At 45.8% G+C, this 19672-nt stretch overlaps 1 protein-coding gene across 7 annotated transcripts in view; it reads left to right on the top strand.

Moving 5' to 3' along the window:
• The window catches only part of SGTA (small glutamine rich tetratricopeptide repeat co-chaperone alpha), a 728086-nt gene that overhangs the window by 373417 nt on the left and 334997 nt on the right, over window positions 1–19672 (top strand). For all 7 annotated transcript variants that reach the window (XM_069646646.1, XM_069646641.1, XM_069646636.1 and 4 more), the window contains exon 6: window positions 11535–11639. In XM_069646646.1, coding sequence (XP_069502747.1) covers window positions 11535–11639 — 105 coding nt within the window. The remainder of the gene's footprint in view (window positions 1–11534; window positions 11640–19672) is intronic.

The raw sequence follows: 19672 nt of genomic DNA, 5'->3' as shown, positions 1-19672 counted from the left end.
TGAATACTATAAAACAGATGATTCCCGATATAAGAAAGAATCCAGCAGGTTTCTACAAGGAAGTAGAGTCAACCCTGAGATCAGCAGTGCTTACTATGAGCAATATAGATTTGATTTTCCCAGTCATTTTGCCAGCAGATATATGGAAACAGATGAGGACGGTAGATGACGCGGGGGCTTTTGGCGCCACATAGGCGGAGTTACTACTGGAGGATAAAAATAGAAAAGTAGGGGAAAATCCGGGAACCCGCATGGCTGATCTACGAGAACGGATAATGGGGATATTGAGGGAAATAATTCCAGAAAAAAAGGATTCAGTGGGACAAATTAACTACATGTGTGCAGGGCAAGGATGAGCCAGTAACTGATTATTTCAATAGATTTGAAGGAGTGTTCACAGACTTCAGTGGGCAGGATGTGAGCACAGAGTCGGGGGGGGGGGGGGAGAAAGGCTATTTGTTGATAAATGTGTGAGGGGACTAATATCGCCAATTCAAGATATGTTAATGACGTCGGAAAGTTCCTGGGCAGCAAAACCGGTGAGTGAGATATTACACATAGCCCAATATTACGAGAACAGGTTAAATGTGGCGAAAGAAAGAGAGGTGAAGGATAGAGTAAATTTAAAAACAAGGGTGTTACTGCAGCAGGTCATTGGATACAATAGAGGCAGAGGAAACGCACAAGGCAGGGGAAATTTGAATAATATGCATGGGGTGTCATTGGGATTAAATCAATGTGCGTATTGTAAGGAGGAAGGACACTGGCGAGCGTAATGCCCGCACCTACAGAATAGAGGTGGGTTTGGTCCGAGAAGGCCTCATAGAGGACATCAGGGGTCAAACGGCCCAAGCAGAAATAACATGCAGCAGCAGAAAGGATATACCAATGGAGGTACCCGAACCCAATCATCTGGTCAAAACCAAGCACAACAGAACCAGTGTGTTTAGAACCAAAATCAGGGCGGGCAGGGCCAACAGAGAAATGATCAGAGTGGAGGACATCGAGTGGGAAATGGAAATATTTTTGATACACAACCAAACACATATTATAGCAGTAGCAGTGACTACACATCGGATGATGTGTTATTTTCACGATAGGACAGCCCACGGCAGGGGTCGGAACCAGCGTCTATTCCCGTGAATCAGAGAGGACCCTACGTAGAAATGAGTCGGGAATAAGGAGCACCGTTTCCTTGTAGATACAGGGGCACAGAAGTGCTCGATAGACCACCCCTTGGTTCCGGAGATACCACTGTCGGGGCAGAAGAATGTTTCTGTAGGGTTCGCAGGTACACCAGTAATTAACCCCATGTCCGAAGCTGTCCCAATTACAATCGGAGCTTTTACGGAACAATGTCCATTTCTTTTGACAGAAAATTGTGGAGAGAACTTGCTAGGATTACATTTGTTGAGAAAATTGGGGGCAGTCATACATTGTACGGCAGACGGGGGTGTTCCTCACGATGTGGCCTCACGATGCACCGGTGATGGAATTTATGTCAAGAGTTGCCAGAAGAGCTAAGTAGAGTACCAACCTGTCTGTGGGCAATGCATGATAACGATGTAGGATGCTTGAAAATAGAGCCAGCAAAAATAACTTTGAAAGAAGGTGTCACACTACCACGAATTCCCCAGTATAAAATTTCTGTTGAAGGTGAGCAGGGATTGAAAAGCATTGTTACTGACCTGGTGAGATTGGGGGTGGTTGAGGAAATTGCAGGTAGCACGTGCAACAGCCCGATTCTTCCAGTTTACAAGGAAGGAGGCATTGAGGTACCCTATCGTTTCATAATTGATCTGCGTGCATTAAACAAAGTGGTAGACCCACAATTCCCTTTGGTCCCAGATGACACAATGATACCGCCCACTGCAGAATACTTCAGTGTAGTTGATTTGGAGAATGCGTTCTTTAGCATTCCAGTGGATAAAAGCAGTAGATATCGTTCGCGTTTACTGTAGGAGGTCAATCATTCACACGCATTCCACAAGGATACACAGAAAGCCTGAGCATTTACAGCAGAGCGCTAAAAGAGCAGCTAGACATGCTAGAATTACCCGAAGGTTGCGTACTCTTGCAGTACATAGATGACTTATTACTAGCTGCTGACACGAAAGAGATCTGTAAAGAAAGTACTATATTACTATTGACACACTTAGCGACCTATGGTCACAAGGCAAGTTTGAAGAATCCAGTATAATCAGCAGGTGTCTTATTTGGGTTACCTACTTTCGAAAGAAGGGAGAAGATTAACACCAGAACGCATAGAAAGTATTTCTAGTATGCCTATTCCAAAAACTCAAAAAGGAGTGAGAGCTGTAATAGGCATGGCCTCTTATTGTCGGCAGTGGATCAGTAATTTTGCGTTGATTGTGAAGCCGATGATAAAGTTGACAAAAAAGGATGCACAGATGCCTTTACAGTGGGATGAGGAATGTCAGAAAGCGTTTGAGCAATTGAGAGCTGCATTGTGTGCTGCGCCAGTTTTACTCCTAACTATAAAAAGAACTTTAGACTATTTGTGAGTGAGAGTGAAGGATGTGCATTGGCGGTTTTGACACAGGAACAAGGTGGAAGAAATAGGCCGTGCGGCTATTTTTCTTACGCGTTGGACCCTGTAGCGCGCGCACTACCACGATGTTTGCGATCCGTCGCCACGGCTGCTGCGTCAGTGAAACAAACGGAAGGAATGGTATTGGGGCACACTTTAATTCGAATGGTGCCGCATGCTATAGACGTTCTATTAAATAGGACGCAACACCTCACCTCAGCTAGACTGACAAGATATGAGCTCATCTTGTTTGCACCCCACATCCAAATTATGAGGTGTAGCGCATTGAATCCTGCAGAATTAATGCCACTGCCCATAGCAGAAATTGGTGACAACGAACCACCACACCATGATTGTTTAATGATCACTGAAGAAGAAACAAAGGGAAGGATTGATTTGAGCGATATCCCACAAAAAGAGCCAGGTGGGGAGTTATTTTGTGATGGCTCTTGTTTTAAATTACCTGATGGCACATCAACGGCCGCATAAGCAATTACTACCCTTAAGAGTGTTGTAGAAAGCAGAAGAATCCCCCACAATTCGGCGCAAGCCGCAGAAATAATAGCACTGACCCGAGCCTGTGAACTCTCTGAGAATTTGAACGTGAATATTCATACTGACAGCCAGTACGCCTTTGGCGTGGTTCACAACTTTGGCCGACTTTGGGCTGAGAGGGGTTTCTTGACATCACATGGGGCCAGGATTTAGCATGGCCCTTTGATTGTGCGATTGTTGTCTGCACTCACGTTTGCAAAGCGCCTAGCTATAGTGAAGTGCAAGGCGCATAAGAAAGTAACATGTAGAGTGGGAGAGGGAAACGCATTTGCAGACAGGATTGCGAAGCAAACAGCCACAGATTTGGGGAATAAAATGATGACAGTACAGACTGAGGAAGTACCTTGTATGATAGAGAATGGAGTTGCCACAGTCAAAGAAATGCAGGCTGAGGCCACAACCAAAGAGATTCAGGGGTGGGCTGAGGGCTCTGCTGAGTTAGATTTGGAAGGATGTTGGGTGGACAAGGAAACAAAGAACTGGATGTTGCCAAATTGTTATGTAACTGCAATGGTTATAATGGCGCATAGCACTACCCACATTTGCGCGAAGAATATGGTACAGCATTTAACCACAGTATGGAATAATGAGCACATAAAAAAGAATGCAGAAAGACTAGTGCAGAATTGTATTACGTGCCTGCAACACAATGTAGGGAAGGGAACCGTGACTTCAGCAGGTAGTTTCGGCCCACCCTCTGCCATTTGAGGTGTTCCATTTTGATTTCATAGAAATGGAAGGGTGCCAGAACTACAAATATGTGTTGGTAGTAATTTGGCATTCAGCAAGTGGGTGGAGGCATATCCTTTGAAAGACTGTACTGCCATGTCCACAGCAAAAGTAATGCTAAAGGAGTATTTCTCCCGGTTTGGGTTGCCCCGTGTCCTGTGGTCAGACAACGGCCCCCACTTTGTGGGCGCAGTAGTGCTACAGATCTGTGCAGGTCTGCAAATAGAGAAGAGATTCCACAGTTCCAAGCATCCCAGTTCTGCCGGGCTTGTGGAGAGACATAACGGAATCTTGAAGTCAAAGATAGCAAAGATTTGTGCTGGGAGCAAGTTGGGTGGATGCATTACCCCTAGCGCTGTTGTGTATGCGCACGTCTGTGCAGGCAAAGACTGGGCTCTCCCCCTATGAGATTATAATGGGGAGACCAGCAAATGTATGGTGCGCACCGCAGCCCAAAAGATTGTGAGGTCGAGCATCCTATGTTAAGCACTTATTGTGGGCTTTTAATACAGAAGTTGCGTTTGATTCATCAGCAGGTGCAGGAGGCGTTACCAGTGCGATATACCGGACCGGAGTACTCGCTGGAGCCTGGAAGCTGGGTGTTAATTAAAAACTTTGAACGGAAGACAGCATTAGGACTCAGGTGGCGCGGCCCCTATCAAGTACTTTTGGCAACGCAGACGGCCATCCGGAAGGCATGGATCCACGCGACACATGCCAAAAGATTCCATGGACTGCTGACATCTTCCGACGACCAGAGAAAGGAAACGTTCTCGGAAACGAAAGAAACTGTTGCGAGTCCAGTGCCACAGCATCAGCCTGAGCGAGAAGTGAAAGTTGAAACAAAGCGCAAACGAGAAGTGAAACTCGAAACAGAGCCTGAGGAGGCTGCCAGTAAGGGGAAAGGGCGAAAAGTGCCCCAACGTTGCTCAGCAGAAACAACATCACTGCCGACCGACACAAACCCTGCATGGCAAACACGAGCAGAAACAACGCGTGTACCCCTTTGGCGCCCACCAGTTCCTGCAAATGCACCAAAGCCAAAGAAAGAAACTACATCATTGCCACGGCGCTCATAGCTACCCATCATTGTGCCACAGTCTGACACTGAGCCTGATACTGGAAATGCAACGGCACTATTCACGGATCATAAAATACCAGGAGTGAATCGGTATAATTTGTGGCCTCGACAGGCAAAGTGATCAACAGATCTTTGGTGCTTTTCTTTTTGCCTTTGGTTCCACTCACGGACAGAGTAGGAACCAGGGGCGTAGAGGAGAGAAGTGTGAGAATTTTGCAAGTCGGACAATTCAAGACTCATGGCTCCTCTGTGCGCTTATGAAAGTGCATGTGTCCTAAGCCACAGCGGGACAAGCTGGATGCACATAGTACTCTATCAATAAAGAACTGTCCGGAAATCGTCTGAGCAGTGGGAGAAAGAACTAATCTTGCTCGGAGTGGATAAATGATCCAGGCTGTGAAAAGGCTGGCAGAATTGAACTGTGACATTTTTCATTGAACTTTTCTGCCATCAAGAACGAGAGACATTCGTGACAAACTTTTCCAGCAAGAAGGACGATTAAGAACAAGTCAAGACCGGTTTCAGCTTCCTCCTGCACCCCTGCTGAAAAGATAATAGATTTAGAGACTGTAAATTTAGGGAAAAAGCGTGGTAAAAGGAATAAGGTACTGATTTGGACATTGGTCCTATGTTTCTTAAGAATGATAGCACCAACAATAACAGCTATTACACTATGGTTCCTGGAGTACGTACACCCATTAGAAACACTTTTGCCAAAAGCAGCTACTGAAAGCCCAGTTCATGTAATCACTGGTACTTTGCCCCCAATGGAAGAGAGACATAGAGAAGGATACAGCAACAATACATTGTTGCTCATCATGAACATGACCCATGCGGTTTTAAAGAAAAAAGATTGCTGAGTTTGCGCCCATTTACCACAGCACGGTGGGAAAGGGATAGGTTGGTATGTACAACCGTTGCCATTGATTTATTCATGTGAGGTAACATTAAGTGCAATGTTCTTTGGGAAATGGAACAAGAGTAATACGGGTCAGCTAGATGAGACCAATATGAATGAATTTGAGGAAGTGATCATGAGACCTGTGGCTTGTTCCATATTCCAAAAAGCTTGCGTGTTTGCACTAGAACCCATGAGAAAGAATACACGAAAAATAACAAGACTAGATAGATTACAAAGGCAAAATAGACCAACCCCGCCAGCAGAAAAAAACATCAGTAATGACATTTCGAATGAGGGATGAATGGAACAAAGATGCTGTGCCCCCTGCCTATACAGTGGATCACAGCCCCAAAACTGCTCCCCTATGTCTACAGAAAAAGGGTTCCTATAAAGTAGGAATGTTTAGCAACTGCCTGAACACAGTGGTTTTAAAACAGGAAATAGAACCCCTGTACGTAGGAGACCCTGTTTACTTTATATGTGGAGAAAAATCATATCCATGGTTACCTAGAAACTGGGGAGGTACATGCTACCTAGGTCTACTGTTTCCAGGAGTGTTCCTCTTGGAGACAGCAGAAGTAGCCAAACTAACAAAAGGTAGAACTCAAAGGAGTAGCGAGGATGGAATGATAGCAATGGATATAGCAAAATCCTTTATACCGTTCTTGTCCCAAATAGAAAATTCTTACAATATAAGAAAACTGTCTGTAATATTACAAAAAACAATAGATTCCACAACAGATATTTTATTGAATATGACGTTAGAAGAAAAAGGAATAAGACTAATGGCACTTCAAAACAGGATGGCTCTCGATATTATAATTTTTGATCGTGGGGGAGTTTGCAAACTCGTAAAAACTGCATGCTGTGTATATAGATGACTACTCCCCTATGATATTTAAAGCGATCCGGAAATTACATGTCATAAGTTCCACACTCTCTACTGAAGAAGGGGGTTGGGGGGGATAGGATCCTGGTTTTGGGGATTATTGCGGTTTTGGGGATGGAAGTTAATTTCGATACTAATGATGGTACTCGGGATATTCATAACATGCTGCTGTTGCATACAATGCTTACCAATAGTGTGCACTGTAATAACTGATGGATGTACTAAGGGATGTATGCACAAGGTGTCGAGAGGAAAACAAACGCATGGCCGAAATAACAGACACTGAGGAAAGAAAAACAGTAAAACAATTCATGGCGATAGACATTAATGATGATGATTCAGACGTAGATACCCCAGACTTATCCTCATTAGAGGATACAATGAATAAATAAGACCTTTGGCATACGGCCAAAAGGAGGGTTTGTCAATCTGGAAAAATGAATACCCTTCATTTGAATGATGGACGTAACCGTCTTATGCACCGAATTATAGAAATATAAACTGCTATGCTTGACCAACGAGCGGCCATTTTAAATGTAGCAAGAATCGCCATTTTGCTTGTTAACCATTGCTCATTGCTTTCTGTCTAAAAACTGCTTTGCAGCTTGCAATTCTTGCGGATGCTGCTTACTCTGCTCAACTGTTAACATTGTTGTCTGAATATGAAAGGACAAGGTCGTGGGACTGAAGAGTTTGTTGAAACTCCTCATGAGTAGCCCACAGAGGAATGCCCACGCTCCCTCTCTGTAGCCTTGGGAGAGAGCTGCAGGGCAATTAATCACTTCACAGCTGCCAGCCAGTCTCGTACGATGGTAGAATATGTTAGAATAATACAGCTAAAGGCTTGAATTATGCTTTTCTTACAGCCCCCCTTCGCAAAACCCTTTAGAACGTGTCGGCTCCCAGGACATGAAAAGTACCTCATAGATAGCAAAGCTTGGAATGTGGCTCTTCCCCCGTGCTCAGCTTGCTTCCAAGAACAGAACCACCCTGTTCTGTTCAACAACTAAAAGATGCCTCCGCACTTTCTAATTGCACATTGTTACTAGAATAGACATCGAAAATGTCATAATCGTCATACTCGTCGGATATGTCCATCGTCATCCCGAGTTCAAAGGAACTTAATAAAGAGGGGTGTTGAACATGACTTTGCTGATTGTATGATATGCATTTTGTATATATGTAACTGATGTACGTAATTCGCTCTCTTGCGTCCCTCGAGGTCTAGGAAACTCGCGGGGCGTGAGATCAGAATTGGCCAATTGATACTAATCTTTTGCTTGCAATAAACCCTAGCATTGGGAATTTGAACCTCATGTCTGGTGCATCTTTTCGTGTATGGTTATTGCCTTGTTTCCATAGCACGAGGGACCCCTAGGGGCCCCTTTCACTGCTAAGAGTGAGACTCTTTTTCTCCCACTCTTAGACATGATTTGAGATATCCTTTGACTTTTTCTAATGTGTTTTATGGGCTATGGGGTCCTTTACTCCATAGGATTTCATGTATTTTTGGTAAGTGTTACCCAGCACCCTCAGTGAAGTAACACAGGGGTGTCATAGTGACCCCCAAACATAGACTCCATACCCTGGGACTTACTACTGTCTCCCAGGGCATGTAAAGTCACCATTGACTAGTAAAGTCTTAAATTGTGAACAGAACCAGTACAAACCATCATATTGTGCTTGTGGAAGTACTGGTAGGGGTAATTAGATTGCCCCTCGGTCTGTTTTTCGAGGGGGCACTGTGCAGTCCCCCTTCGAGTTTCTGGCTGGTGGCAGTGGTTACCACGCGAAATATTCCACCGGAGTATTTCCTATGGGATTTTCCCATTCATTTTAAACGCACCACTTTTTTTGGTACAATGTTAAAGATACCGCCGGGTTATTTATTTAATATTTATTTCCCGGTTGGGTCTTTTTGCCAGGACTCTGTTTTAAAAATGGCGTTTGTGTTCGCCTCTAACTCCAACCCAAGTCGAGCCGTTTGTTCCACTTTTTGGCAGGCTTCTACACAGAAGCCTCCAAAAGTGGTGCCACACTGTCTGGGTCTACAGGATGTGTGGGAGGGGGGGCAGGGGTTTAGGCACCCTGGACTGAGCTGCCTCGGCAACTGAAGTCGCACTCTTGTGTGATTGGCCCAGTGGTGAGCCGCCCGGCTCACCACTTAGCATGTTTGAGTGACAGCTAGGACTGATGAATGGGGGTTTTCTGCATAAAAGCAGGGCTTTGGGGACTGGAACTTCAGAAGTCGCCACAGGACCAAAGAATACGAAGAGGGGGAAGCTGAGCCAACCTGCAACGACGACACCACCGGTGGAGCCCTGCTGAACCGTCTCACCACTTCCCAATGACAGAGAAAGTCTTCATCCCGGAGAGTCTTCTTCCTCTGAACTGGTGGGGATAACCAGTATGCCCTCTTTTCGCCTTCCTGGATCGTCTTGCGGTCGAATCGCCTGTGCCAAGCACCCCGGCAGCTGGATAGCCGCGCTTCACCACTACTGCAAATAAAAGGGTAGTACCTTTTAACCGGGCAACTCCGCGGCTGGTTTCTTCCCTGGCAGTGCAACAACCTCCAGCTTTCCTCCATGTTGAGATCTCCTCTACCCCTGGACGAAGTACCGACTTGCACCCGCCACCAGGAACAACTGCCCCCGCTGGAGCTTTCTCGCCATTTCAGGTACTGTGTCCCGCCTGGTCTCCCTTGCAACAGACTGTTCAAGGTGTCCCGTAAATCCTTGACTTTCTATCCTGGGGTGACTTGGGACCTGCTAACTAACTTTTCCTGACTAGATCCAACCCTTTTTGAACTATCTGCAAAGACTCATTAATGTACTATTCAACTGTGTGATCTTGGACACATTCCGCCTTGCTCTCTCCAAGAGTGGTCCTGGCCTATGACTCTCTTGCTCCTCAGTAGACTCTGCCTTTTCTGACATGCTCTGGGTTCTCTTAAAGTGTTGGTATTGTGTATCTTCCTAATTCTGCCTTTTTCCCCCTCCCTTTTTAACTAACTTATTGGAGTGCCATCTTAGGTTAAGCACTCACCTCTGTCTGAAAATAAGTGGTATTGTAACTAAGACTTGTTCAATAAGTAATCAGGGATGTATATATATTAATTGTGACTGTGTTTGAACTTGCTTGCCATATTAGTGTTAGTGTATATTACAAAGTGTGTTTTTAAATAATTATATACTTTTATACCCAAGCTCCGGTCAGTGTTTGCTTGTGCTACTGTATTTTAGTACCTATCTTGTATACTTTATATACTGTCTCTCTCTTCTTGAGAGAAGTCTGGCTGCTCAGCCACAGCTACCAGGTAAATATGGGTGGTAGACTGCTACCAATTGGGTTTACTGCCAACACCTGTAGTCCTAAGCCTTTTGCAGTGGTCCCTAAGGGAACTGCACAGGTTTCTGCCTAACAGGCAGGGGGAAAAGGTGGGTTATTTTGGGAAAATGTTCACCCTTGGCTGCTGTACTGCAGCTGAGGATTCAGCCTGCAGATACATGACACAAGGTAGTAACAAAGAAACCACTGCCACCCGCCATTCAGTTCAGTTAGTGTTACAGAATTCTACATGAGTGGGTTAAAGTAACCCTCCAGCACTCCACATAGTTGTGTGGGCTGGATCCACAAAATACCAGGTAAATAAGACAGTGGTCATCTTACTATTCTTGGACAAGTAGTTCACCCAAGAAAATGTATTTAAACATTAGAGAAGTCCATGGTAATGGTAAATGGTATGGTATTGTTTATTAGCAAACCACCTATACACAAAGCAAGTGTTTCAAAGTGCTCAAGGAGGGAGGGAACAAGGAGAAAATGTCATTCAGAATGATACACGTCTACACTAAGCAGAGTAAGTGCATGGCACAAGTGCATAAGTATAATTAACAGTGTAGATAACAGCAAATGGGTCTGACGAGAGTGCAGTTTTTCAAAGTGCATTGAGGCGGAACCATGCAAGGAGGAGAGACCGGGAAAAACAGGTAGATCTTCAAGGCATGGTACATTCACATCGTGCAAGTGCGCAGACTGGTGCAGGAGAGGGGGGAGCAGTGCGTGTTGGGGTGAGGGGGGGCAGGACCAGATGAGCCAAGATAGAAATGTAAATCTGTTTTAGCAGTTGGACTTAAAGTATATGACCAATTTTATGATGCTCAAAGGTGAACTTTATTAGGACACCCACTTACTACTGTAATAAAAAAATGCTGCATTTGCCCAAACCTAGTCATTTATTTTAGGGTGATTTTCTCAGTGTGTGTGTCTCCATTATTTCTGTCTGCTAATTGTTGGGCTGTTATACTGTGGCTGGACTATTATTTTTACATATTGATACTGTCGTCCACATGTGACGCTTTTCTGTGGAGAACAGGATCTGTTGCCACCTCCACCACACATCATGCTCTCTGTGCGATCACTGTCAGTCACCGACACAAGGTTAATGATGTATAGACACAGTATGCAAAGGCTGTTGGACAAGGCATTTCTTTACTTTTCTGAAGGGTGGATGGACCAGAACCCTTACACCTGCAACAGGTGCTCCTAGGACATGATCTTTACCTCCTTAACACCATAGATAAAGAATCCATGGATTTATCACCCAAATTGTTCATTTCAAATCTTCGCCTATTTCAAATCGGAGATCTCAAACTCCAAGGTGTACATTTTTTAAGTAACAGAATTGGTGCTACAGATGCGAAGGTGCCAAGAGAGCTAATTGTGTTACAGTATACATACAAGCCTTAGCTACACTCGATAGAAATCAAAACATTTGTTTTCTCCATAGGATTAGGCAGGTCCTAATTGTTTTTATCTCTTCTAACAGGGCTGCAGCCTACAGCAAGCTGGGCAACTACATGGGGGCCGTCCGTGACTGTGAGCGAGCCATCTCCATTGATCCCGGATACAGCAAAGCTTATGGCAGGATGGGGTAGGTTCTGGAACAGAAATGGTGCACCTACTCATAAACCCTTATAACATACTTATCAGCAACACATTACATTATGGGAACAGCTCTTGATTTCAAGCACCAAAATGCGCACACCCCTAATTTAGAATACCCTCACATAGGATCCACAACCTTCAATCACGCAAGCCTATACCGCAAATTCAGCTACAACACATTTATGTAGTTATTGGTGTTTTGTAACACCTTTATGATGCAATATTGGATTCACAGCCTGGAAGGGGAGTGGATGAATGGTGTCGGTCTTTTGAAAAGAAGCCTGAAGGGCACCTTTTAGAATCTGAATGGTTTGGGGGGGATTAGGTGGTGTAAGATGACGTGCGATAAATTGATCTGACCAAACTTGCTCGCATGTTCCAGCAATTTAGAGTAACGTGGCATAGCAAACTATGGCACCATATACCAAACCTAGCATAGCATTCCATACATAAGATAATTGCGTCACCACAAAGTAAAGCATTGCAGTAGGTTTCATGCTACACATAACATAGTATAGCATAACGTTTGAGAAGAGTCACCAATAAGATCATGTCCAAATAATATATTTAAAGTGGGTGCTGGGAGGGGGTACTTGGTAGAATCTCCTCACAACAGATTATAGTATGTGTTGTATTGTGCTCTCTCTATGCTGGTTGAGCATTCTCCAATTACAATATTGGGGGTGATGGCAGATTCTGGGGCAAAAAGCACTTACCCTCCACTTCCGCTTCCTTCTTCTCTCTCTGCACTTGTATGCTCTAGATGCTCATAAGGACTAGTAGGTTACACTTTATCCTCTAGTATATACATGGTTTTCAATCCCATGTTCCCTCCCTGCGGGATCTATGTGATCACTGTGACCACATATAATTGCAACAGCCGAAAATGCTGACTTTAAAAAGAAAATAGATTTGTTTTAATTAAAACCACTTTAGATATGTGGGGGGAGAGACTCCTCGCATCCCACCATATTACTATACTTCCCCATACACCCCCACATATATATGTGGTGTAAAGGGGGGTGTTTAAAAATAAAAGTCTGGTATTTCGGCTGTCGCAATTGTGAGGGCGACATTTTGTGCCATTTCCCTCCCTGCTGCCCTGTGGGCGCTTTGAAACACAATTCACTTGTATAAGCGCTTAACAAATGCACAATAAATAAATGTGGGTGCACAATTAAGAGAGATATTGCCCCGTGACTTCAAGACAGGTGGGTATAATTTAGGAAAGATTGATGTCCTCAGATCTTTTGTTGTAAATCTAAATTTTAAAGGCATACGAGCAAGCAGCAAAATGTATGTTGAAACACTTCTGGGGTGAAGCAGCAGAAAGGATCAGGAATAAGACTTGACAACACTGTTGAACAAGTGTTGAATGTAAGAAGGGGTGTTAATGTTGTTGAGCAATATCCCAGTGTGTTCATGAAGAATATTGGCCGTGTGAAATGTATGAGACACAAAATTGTGCTTAAGGAAGGAAGTGTCCCGGTTGCAGCAAAGTTGCGGTCAGTTCCCTCGTTATGAGAGACTAGCTAAGAATGGAACTAGAGAAACTGATATGTCCGGTCTGATGGAGAAGGCAAGAAGTGTTGAATGGCGGTGAGTTGAGGCTCTGCATATATTTACGAGAACTCAAGTGGTGTTGTGGAGAAAAATCCCCTGCCTAACATGACAGATGCTAGCGAAGGTGGGAAAAGCAAAGTATGTCTCAAAATTAGACATGTCGTCGGCCTACCATCAAATTGAGTCAAAGAAGTTGACCGCTTTTATTAGTCAGTGTCTTTCAGTTCCGCCGGATTCCATTTGGACTGGTCTCGGCGTCATCATTTTTTCAAAAGATGGGTATTTTATTGTAGGGAATGCGGAGAGTGCACCGTTTCCAGGATGATATTTTGATGTGTGGAGAGACGCTAAAGGAGCATGAGGAAACGTTGAGAGTGTTAGACGTTTTGAAAGAGTTATCACTTCAAGAACAGAGAAGTGCATTTTTAGGAAAGATGTTGTGGAGTATTTGGGACACGCAATCTCAGGTCAAGGAATGAGGCCCAAAAGTGACATGGTTGATGCAATAAAGAAGGTGCCTTTGCCAAAGGACAAGGGTGAACTGAGGTGATTTCTGGGAATTATTGAATTTTATCAGACATTTGCCGATATGTGGTAGAATGAGAAGTCTTTTATAAAGAGGAGTAGTTTGTATGGGATGAGGAGTGGGAGGAAGAGTTTGTGCAAATTAAAACAAAATTGATTTGGCAAAGCCACTTGCCCAATTTAATACCAGGAGATATGTCATTACGGTGGATGCCTGTGATTGTGGGCTGCTGCCGTCTTGGCACAAGTTGGTGAGGATGGATTAGAACAAGTGATCACTCCTGATTCAAGGATCTTGAGAGGGGCGGAAAGAAACTACTCTGTTATCAATGAGGACGCTCTTGCATGTCCCTGGGCAGTTGAGACATTTTGAAATTTTGTTTGGAGAGCAGAGTTTACCATAAAGTCGGACCATAAGCCAATTAAGGTGATCTTTAAAGACCAGGAGGTTTGGGGGGGTGGGTGGTTGACAAGGTGTCTAGGAGAATCGCTGGATGAGTGACCAGATTGCAGGGACACAAATTTGTGATGGTGGTCATACCAGGAAAGGAAGATGTTTTGGCGGATCATTTGTCCAGGTTGGGTGGTGTAATTGATATGGAGGATTCAGTAGTGACAGATAATGTATTTTTGCCTCGGGATGGAGTAGTGTCTCTAGAAGAATGGTGTAGGACTGTGAGAGAAGAGAGTGGGCTCGCAAGAATGATTGGATTTGTCACAAGGTTGTCCCGAAAAGTGATTGAGCAATGAAGAAAGGAGATTTTGGGATGTCTTATCAGAGTTGAGTATCAGAGACAGTTTCGATAGGACCAGGGTGTTGTCCCAAAGAATTTGCAGAGGAGTTATTGCCAAAACCAAGGTTTTGTTGAGGTCTGAGTACTGGCAGTCAGGATTTGATAGTGATGTAGGAAAGATCCTGGGGTAATGTATTGTGTGAGAAATTGGGTAAATGTGTAGTAACCCGTTTGGGAGCCAATGATGAAAGTGGATGTGCCAGTGAAGGTGTGGAGTGACCTGGCCTTGTACATTTTGGGCCCGGTCGAGCTTGGAGGTGGTCGTGGGAAGTTCTTTTTGGTCCTAGTGGATCTGTTTCCGCGATGGACAAAGTTTAAGATTCTGTCTGAAACTACAGGGAGTGCTGTGGTTTAATTTCTTTAGGGTGTATTAGAGCGAGCGGGTATACCCAATTCCGTTTTGACTGATAACGGCAGGCAATTTGTAGGAGGCTGTTTTGCTGAATATTTCAAGCATTGTTGCGTGAAGCGTGAATGGTGGCCTATCATCCCGAAGGGGATGCTGCAGTGGAGAGAGTAAATGGATGTTTGATGGAGGCAGTCAGAATGGCAGAAGTGTGTGGAATGGATAAAAAGTTTGCCATGAGGGGAGAGGCTGAATGCGTTGCATATGGCACCCCATTCTGCTACAGAAGCAAGTCCATTTGAGCTAATGAGGAGTAGGAAGGCAAATACCAAGGTATCTCCTACCTGGCTCAGGAGGGCTAGAGAGACTGATTGTGTTGTGGAGAAGGTGAGGCGGCATTGGCGAGAAAGAAAGATATGTGGTGAGGAAGGTGACTGAGAGGAGTGAGTGGGAGAGACTTGAGGTGTGTGTGGGAGATTGGTAGACAGATTAAGAAAGGGGTGGTGAGGAAAGAAGGGGGGAGTTGTTGTACTCTGACCCGGTGCTAGTGATGGAAGCGTTGAGAGGTGCGGTGAGAGCGCGTGGAGGGCAGGTTTAGAATATGGGCAGTGGCACCGATCACACGCAATTAAAAGAATTTAAACCACATGCATGTAAAACCAATTGTACATAGTTGAGGCAGAGAGATGTTGTATTGTGCTCTATATGCTGGTTTAGCATCTTCTAATTTCGAATATTGGCGTACTGGAATGTGGGGTGGAATGTTTATCCTGGAATCCGGTCAGTTGGGAATGGGTGCCAAGATAATTGGAGATAGGGGGCGGGGGTTGCTGCTAGTTATCTCGTGTTACTAAATAACCAAGTAAATCTATACCTGTTGTGGAGAGCTGCCTTATTTCACTGAGGTTAGAAAGAATCGGGATCATGGAACATATTCAGCCAAACAGCCTTTCATGCTTCCTTTCTGTCCACTGCAATGCTACCTTCAACTAGCAAATAAATGGACATACAGTACTGTTCGTCTAACACTTTCTATTTATGCGTTCTGCTCTGGAGTTTTGCAGACAAAGTGAGAGTTGGAACTTTAGTGGAGTACAACAATCCCAGGTGGAAAAAGACAAACCCCCACCTTTTGGCAATTCCACCTTAAGGTATGTCTTCTTTCATCTCGCGGTGGCCTGTGTACAGGGAACTGTTTGGAAGGCTGTTTCTGCTCTGGGACACCTACCAGATACTTGCCTTTTCCTTTGAAACATGCTGCTTCCAGAATGGAATTATTTGTTTAGGGCTTTATAAAACTCTAATGTGCTGCTTTACTGAATTGATGGTTGCTTTAAACGAACACAAAATGTTGCCCAGCCAGAAATGTGCTCTGTTCAGTCAGCTGAATCTAACATTCGTCTTGATGCACCACAGGAACAGCAGTTCTGAGTCTTTAGGTGCCCTAAAAAAGGTTCCTGAGAATCAACAATGAGTAGCTTAAGAGAGCCAACTCTGCTAGAGGAATGCAGGACAATGAAGGGAATTAGTGAAGAGCAAAATAAGTGGGGGGGAATGGGGAGTTTATGGGTCTTAAATCAGCTACGTGCATTTTTCCATCCCCCAACCACAATCCCCACCCCCGGCCACACCATTCAGAGGGAGGAACGCACTTTGCAGAGGTCTCCCTTGTTCCACTCATCTCCTTATACACAGAATTCGGGATGGGGTGACCCCATGCCTCCAATATGGAATCTTACAACACTCAAACTGAAAGTGGATGTCGAATAGTGGACAGCCAGCCTTTCAGAATCTGCCCAGCAACAAACTTGCCCCTGGAGTAATGAAGAGCGAGTGTGGACAACATTTTCCCCAGAGCTCACACACAAAGTAGAACCTTAGTGGGCTAATGCAAGAAGCCCACCAAGGTACATTAAGAAACTGATACCCCACTTGGCAAGGTAGGTCTGCCAACAAACGTCAGACTATCTTGAAAAGGATTAAAACAACTTAACAGGACTTTCGTCCAGCATGGGGTCTGGCATGGATTCACATGCTCATGAATATTCCCTGTCAGGCAGGGAATCCTTGGTAAAAGAAACAGTTTCACTTTCACTTCTAAACTGTATTTCAAGGGGATTGTGTCCTCCGACGTATTCCACATCTATGACAACAGTAATGACCATTAGCTGTGCTGCTTCTGAAAACTTTTTTGGCGTATAAAGTGTCAGGACTGCGGTTCCAAAATGTCCATCACGGACCCGCACGACGTCTACCTCTGGTGCCTTGGCAAAAGCCAAGCCACGCCACAGACTGCGATGACTGCTAGTCCCTGACATCGAAGGTCTTGCGGGAGCGGAAGAAGAAATTATCGGTAGGTAGGGTTTCTAAAACCTGAAAGTCGAAATCTGCTGGGTTTTCGACTGACGACTCGAGGGGCGACTCTCCGCGTAGGCGTAAGTCCAGGGGGTCTCGGTCTCGGAGTGGGTCCCGCCATTCCTCTGCCTCTTCTAGGCACTCTCGGAAACGCTGTCACCGTTCGGATTCCTCGTCGGAGGACCCCGCCAGACGGCGGGTGAGTTGTCCCACCAAGTATTCTTCGCTGGCCGAATGGGACGCATTCCACCAGCAGATGATGGCGATTTTCGAATCGCAAGGCACCGTTCCGTCGGTGCCTTTGAGAGAAACTGGCAAGGAACGAGCTAGGGCCGCCACTCGCACGCCTTCGGGCTCAGGCGGTCGGCGCGATCATCGGGAGCCGACGAGATCCCGATTGGACAAGGTTGATCGCCATATCGGTGCCAGGTCCCGGTCTTTGATGCCGCCGAGACTGTCGGAATCTGTGAGGCCTTCTAAGAAGGCATTGACGCCGTCGGCGCCGTGTCCGTCGAGGGACACTCTCGCGGCTCTCGCTTCAAAGAAGTCATCGATGCCATTGGTGCCAAGGCCGTCGAAGGACACTCTCGGGGCTTCGGCCTCGAAGCAGTTGTCGAAGTCATCGGCACCTCGATCGACGCCGATTCCATCGACCCCTTTTGAGGAAAATTTGCCAGAGGTGCCCCTGAGGGCTGCGGAAACTCAAAGGAAGGCTCCCTATAAGTCTGTGAGGCCTGTTTTTGAGCCCTTCTCTGCCATCCAGATTGGATTTATTCCAGCCTTTCGATTATATTTCTGAGGTGGAAGAAGGATCTGATGAGAGAGTTGTTCCTCCTGAGGTTCCTGATTACCTGTTGTCTGGTCACAGTCAAACGGAAGACCGTCGGCCCTTACATGACACCAATGGTCTTGACACCTCTCCGGACGTTGAGTTTGGCAGGCCTGAGCCTGGTACGCATGCCGAATCCTCGTATAGGCGTCTCATGTCGAGGGTGACTGAGTACTTGGGGTGGTCTGCTCCATCTGTTGATTTTCTTCAGGATGATCTGACGGACATCCTGGACCAAGGTCCACCCACTTATCTGGTGTTGTCATTTCATATGGCTTTGCAAAGAAGGGTGGCGGCAGCTTGGACTGCTCCGGAGAGTCTCCTGGCAGTGAATAAGTCGCTTCTGATAAAATACCGTCCAGCCAGTGGTGACCCCTGCTACTTGTCAACGCACCCTACTCTGGAGAATTTGGTGGTGCAGGCGGCTACAGCCCCAGCGAAGCAGGCTGCGTACCTATGATCCCTCCTGATAGGGACGATAAGCGCTGTGATGGTTGGGCGAGGAAGGTATTTTCTTATTGGGGGGGTATGGCTTTAAAGGCAGCCAACTCTGTTTGTGCTCTGGCAAGATTCACTCACACACTGTGGAATTGTGTATCTTTGGCGGCTGAGCATATTCCTGAAGGGGAAGAACGGGATGGTTTTCTAGCCAAAGTGCAAGATGGCAAAGATGCCATGTGTGAATCCGTTCAGTTGGGGCTGGACGTGGCAGTCTGTGTCAGCCGGTCCATGGCTGCGAGCACTGTAATACGCAGGTTTGCCTGGTTGCGGAAGTCGGGGTTTGCTCCTGATGTGCAATCCTGGCTTCTCAACATGCCCTTTGATGGTGTCCATCTTTTTGGCAGCAAGGCCGACGAGAGCCTTGAGGTGTTGCAGACCTCCAAAGCTGCAGCAAAGCCTTTGATCGCGGCAGTACATCAACCTCCGCATTTTTGTCCTAGGGGACAGCAATGGAGGGGAGGTTCCTTTCGGTACTACTCTTCCTTTGGTAGATCGAAAGGAGCTGCCAGTCAAAGGGGTCACCGTAGGAGTACCAGAGGTGGAAAGCAAGGTACTCAAGGTGCCAAAGCCGCTCGGGCAGTTGCCTCTTTGACCTCAGGCACTGCTGCATCTGCTCAGTCATGAGGGCAGGTCCCATGGTTCGCCGGTTGGCGCAGCATCTTGGAGAATGGCGTGCCATTACTTCAGATGTGTGGGTTCAGGAGATCATAGCCCATGGCTACTGTCTCCCCTTTCGGCAGAGGCATCACGACAATCCACCGGGAAAGCTCTTTGAAGCGTCCGGATCTGCTCCTTGCACAGGAAATCCTATCCCTGCTGGAACAAGGTGCCATAAAACTGGTGCCTGTAGCAGAGAGGAACAAGACTGAAAAAGATCCCGAAAAAAGACGGTGAATTGAGACCCATCATGGACTTGCAGGGGCTAAACAAGGTCTTCAGGAAGGACAAGTTCAAGATGGTAACTTTCTCAAGTCCTCCAGGCCCTTCAACTACAAGATTGGTTGGTGTCTCTAGACCTCAAGGATGCTTACTTTCACGTACCGATTCATCCAAAGCACAGGAAGTACCTGAGGTTCGCGGTTGTCAGCTCGCATTTTCAGTTTCAG

This window comes from Ambystoma mexicanum, chromosome 1p (assembly GCF_040938575.1).
Source record: "Ambystoma mexicanum isolate Mex_15411 chromosome 1p, UKY_AmexF1_1, whole genome shotgun sequence".
Taxonomy (NCBI): domain Eukaryota; kingdom Metazoa; phylum Chordata; class Amphibia; order Caudata; family Ambystomatidae; genus Ambystoma; species Ambystoma mexicanum.
The sequence above is the reverse complement of the archived record's forward strand: the minus strand, read 5'-3'. Positions and strand labels throughout refer to the sequence as shown.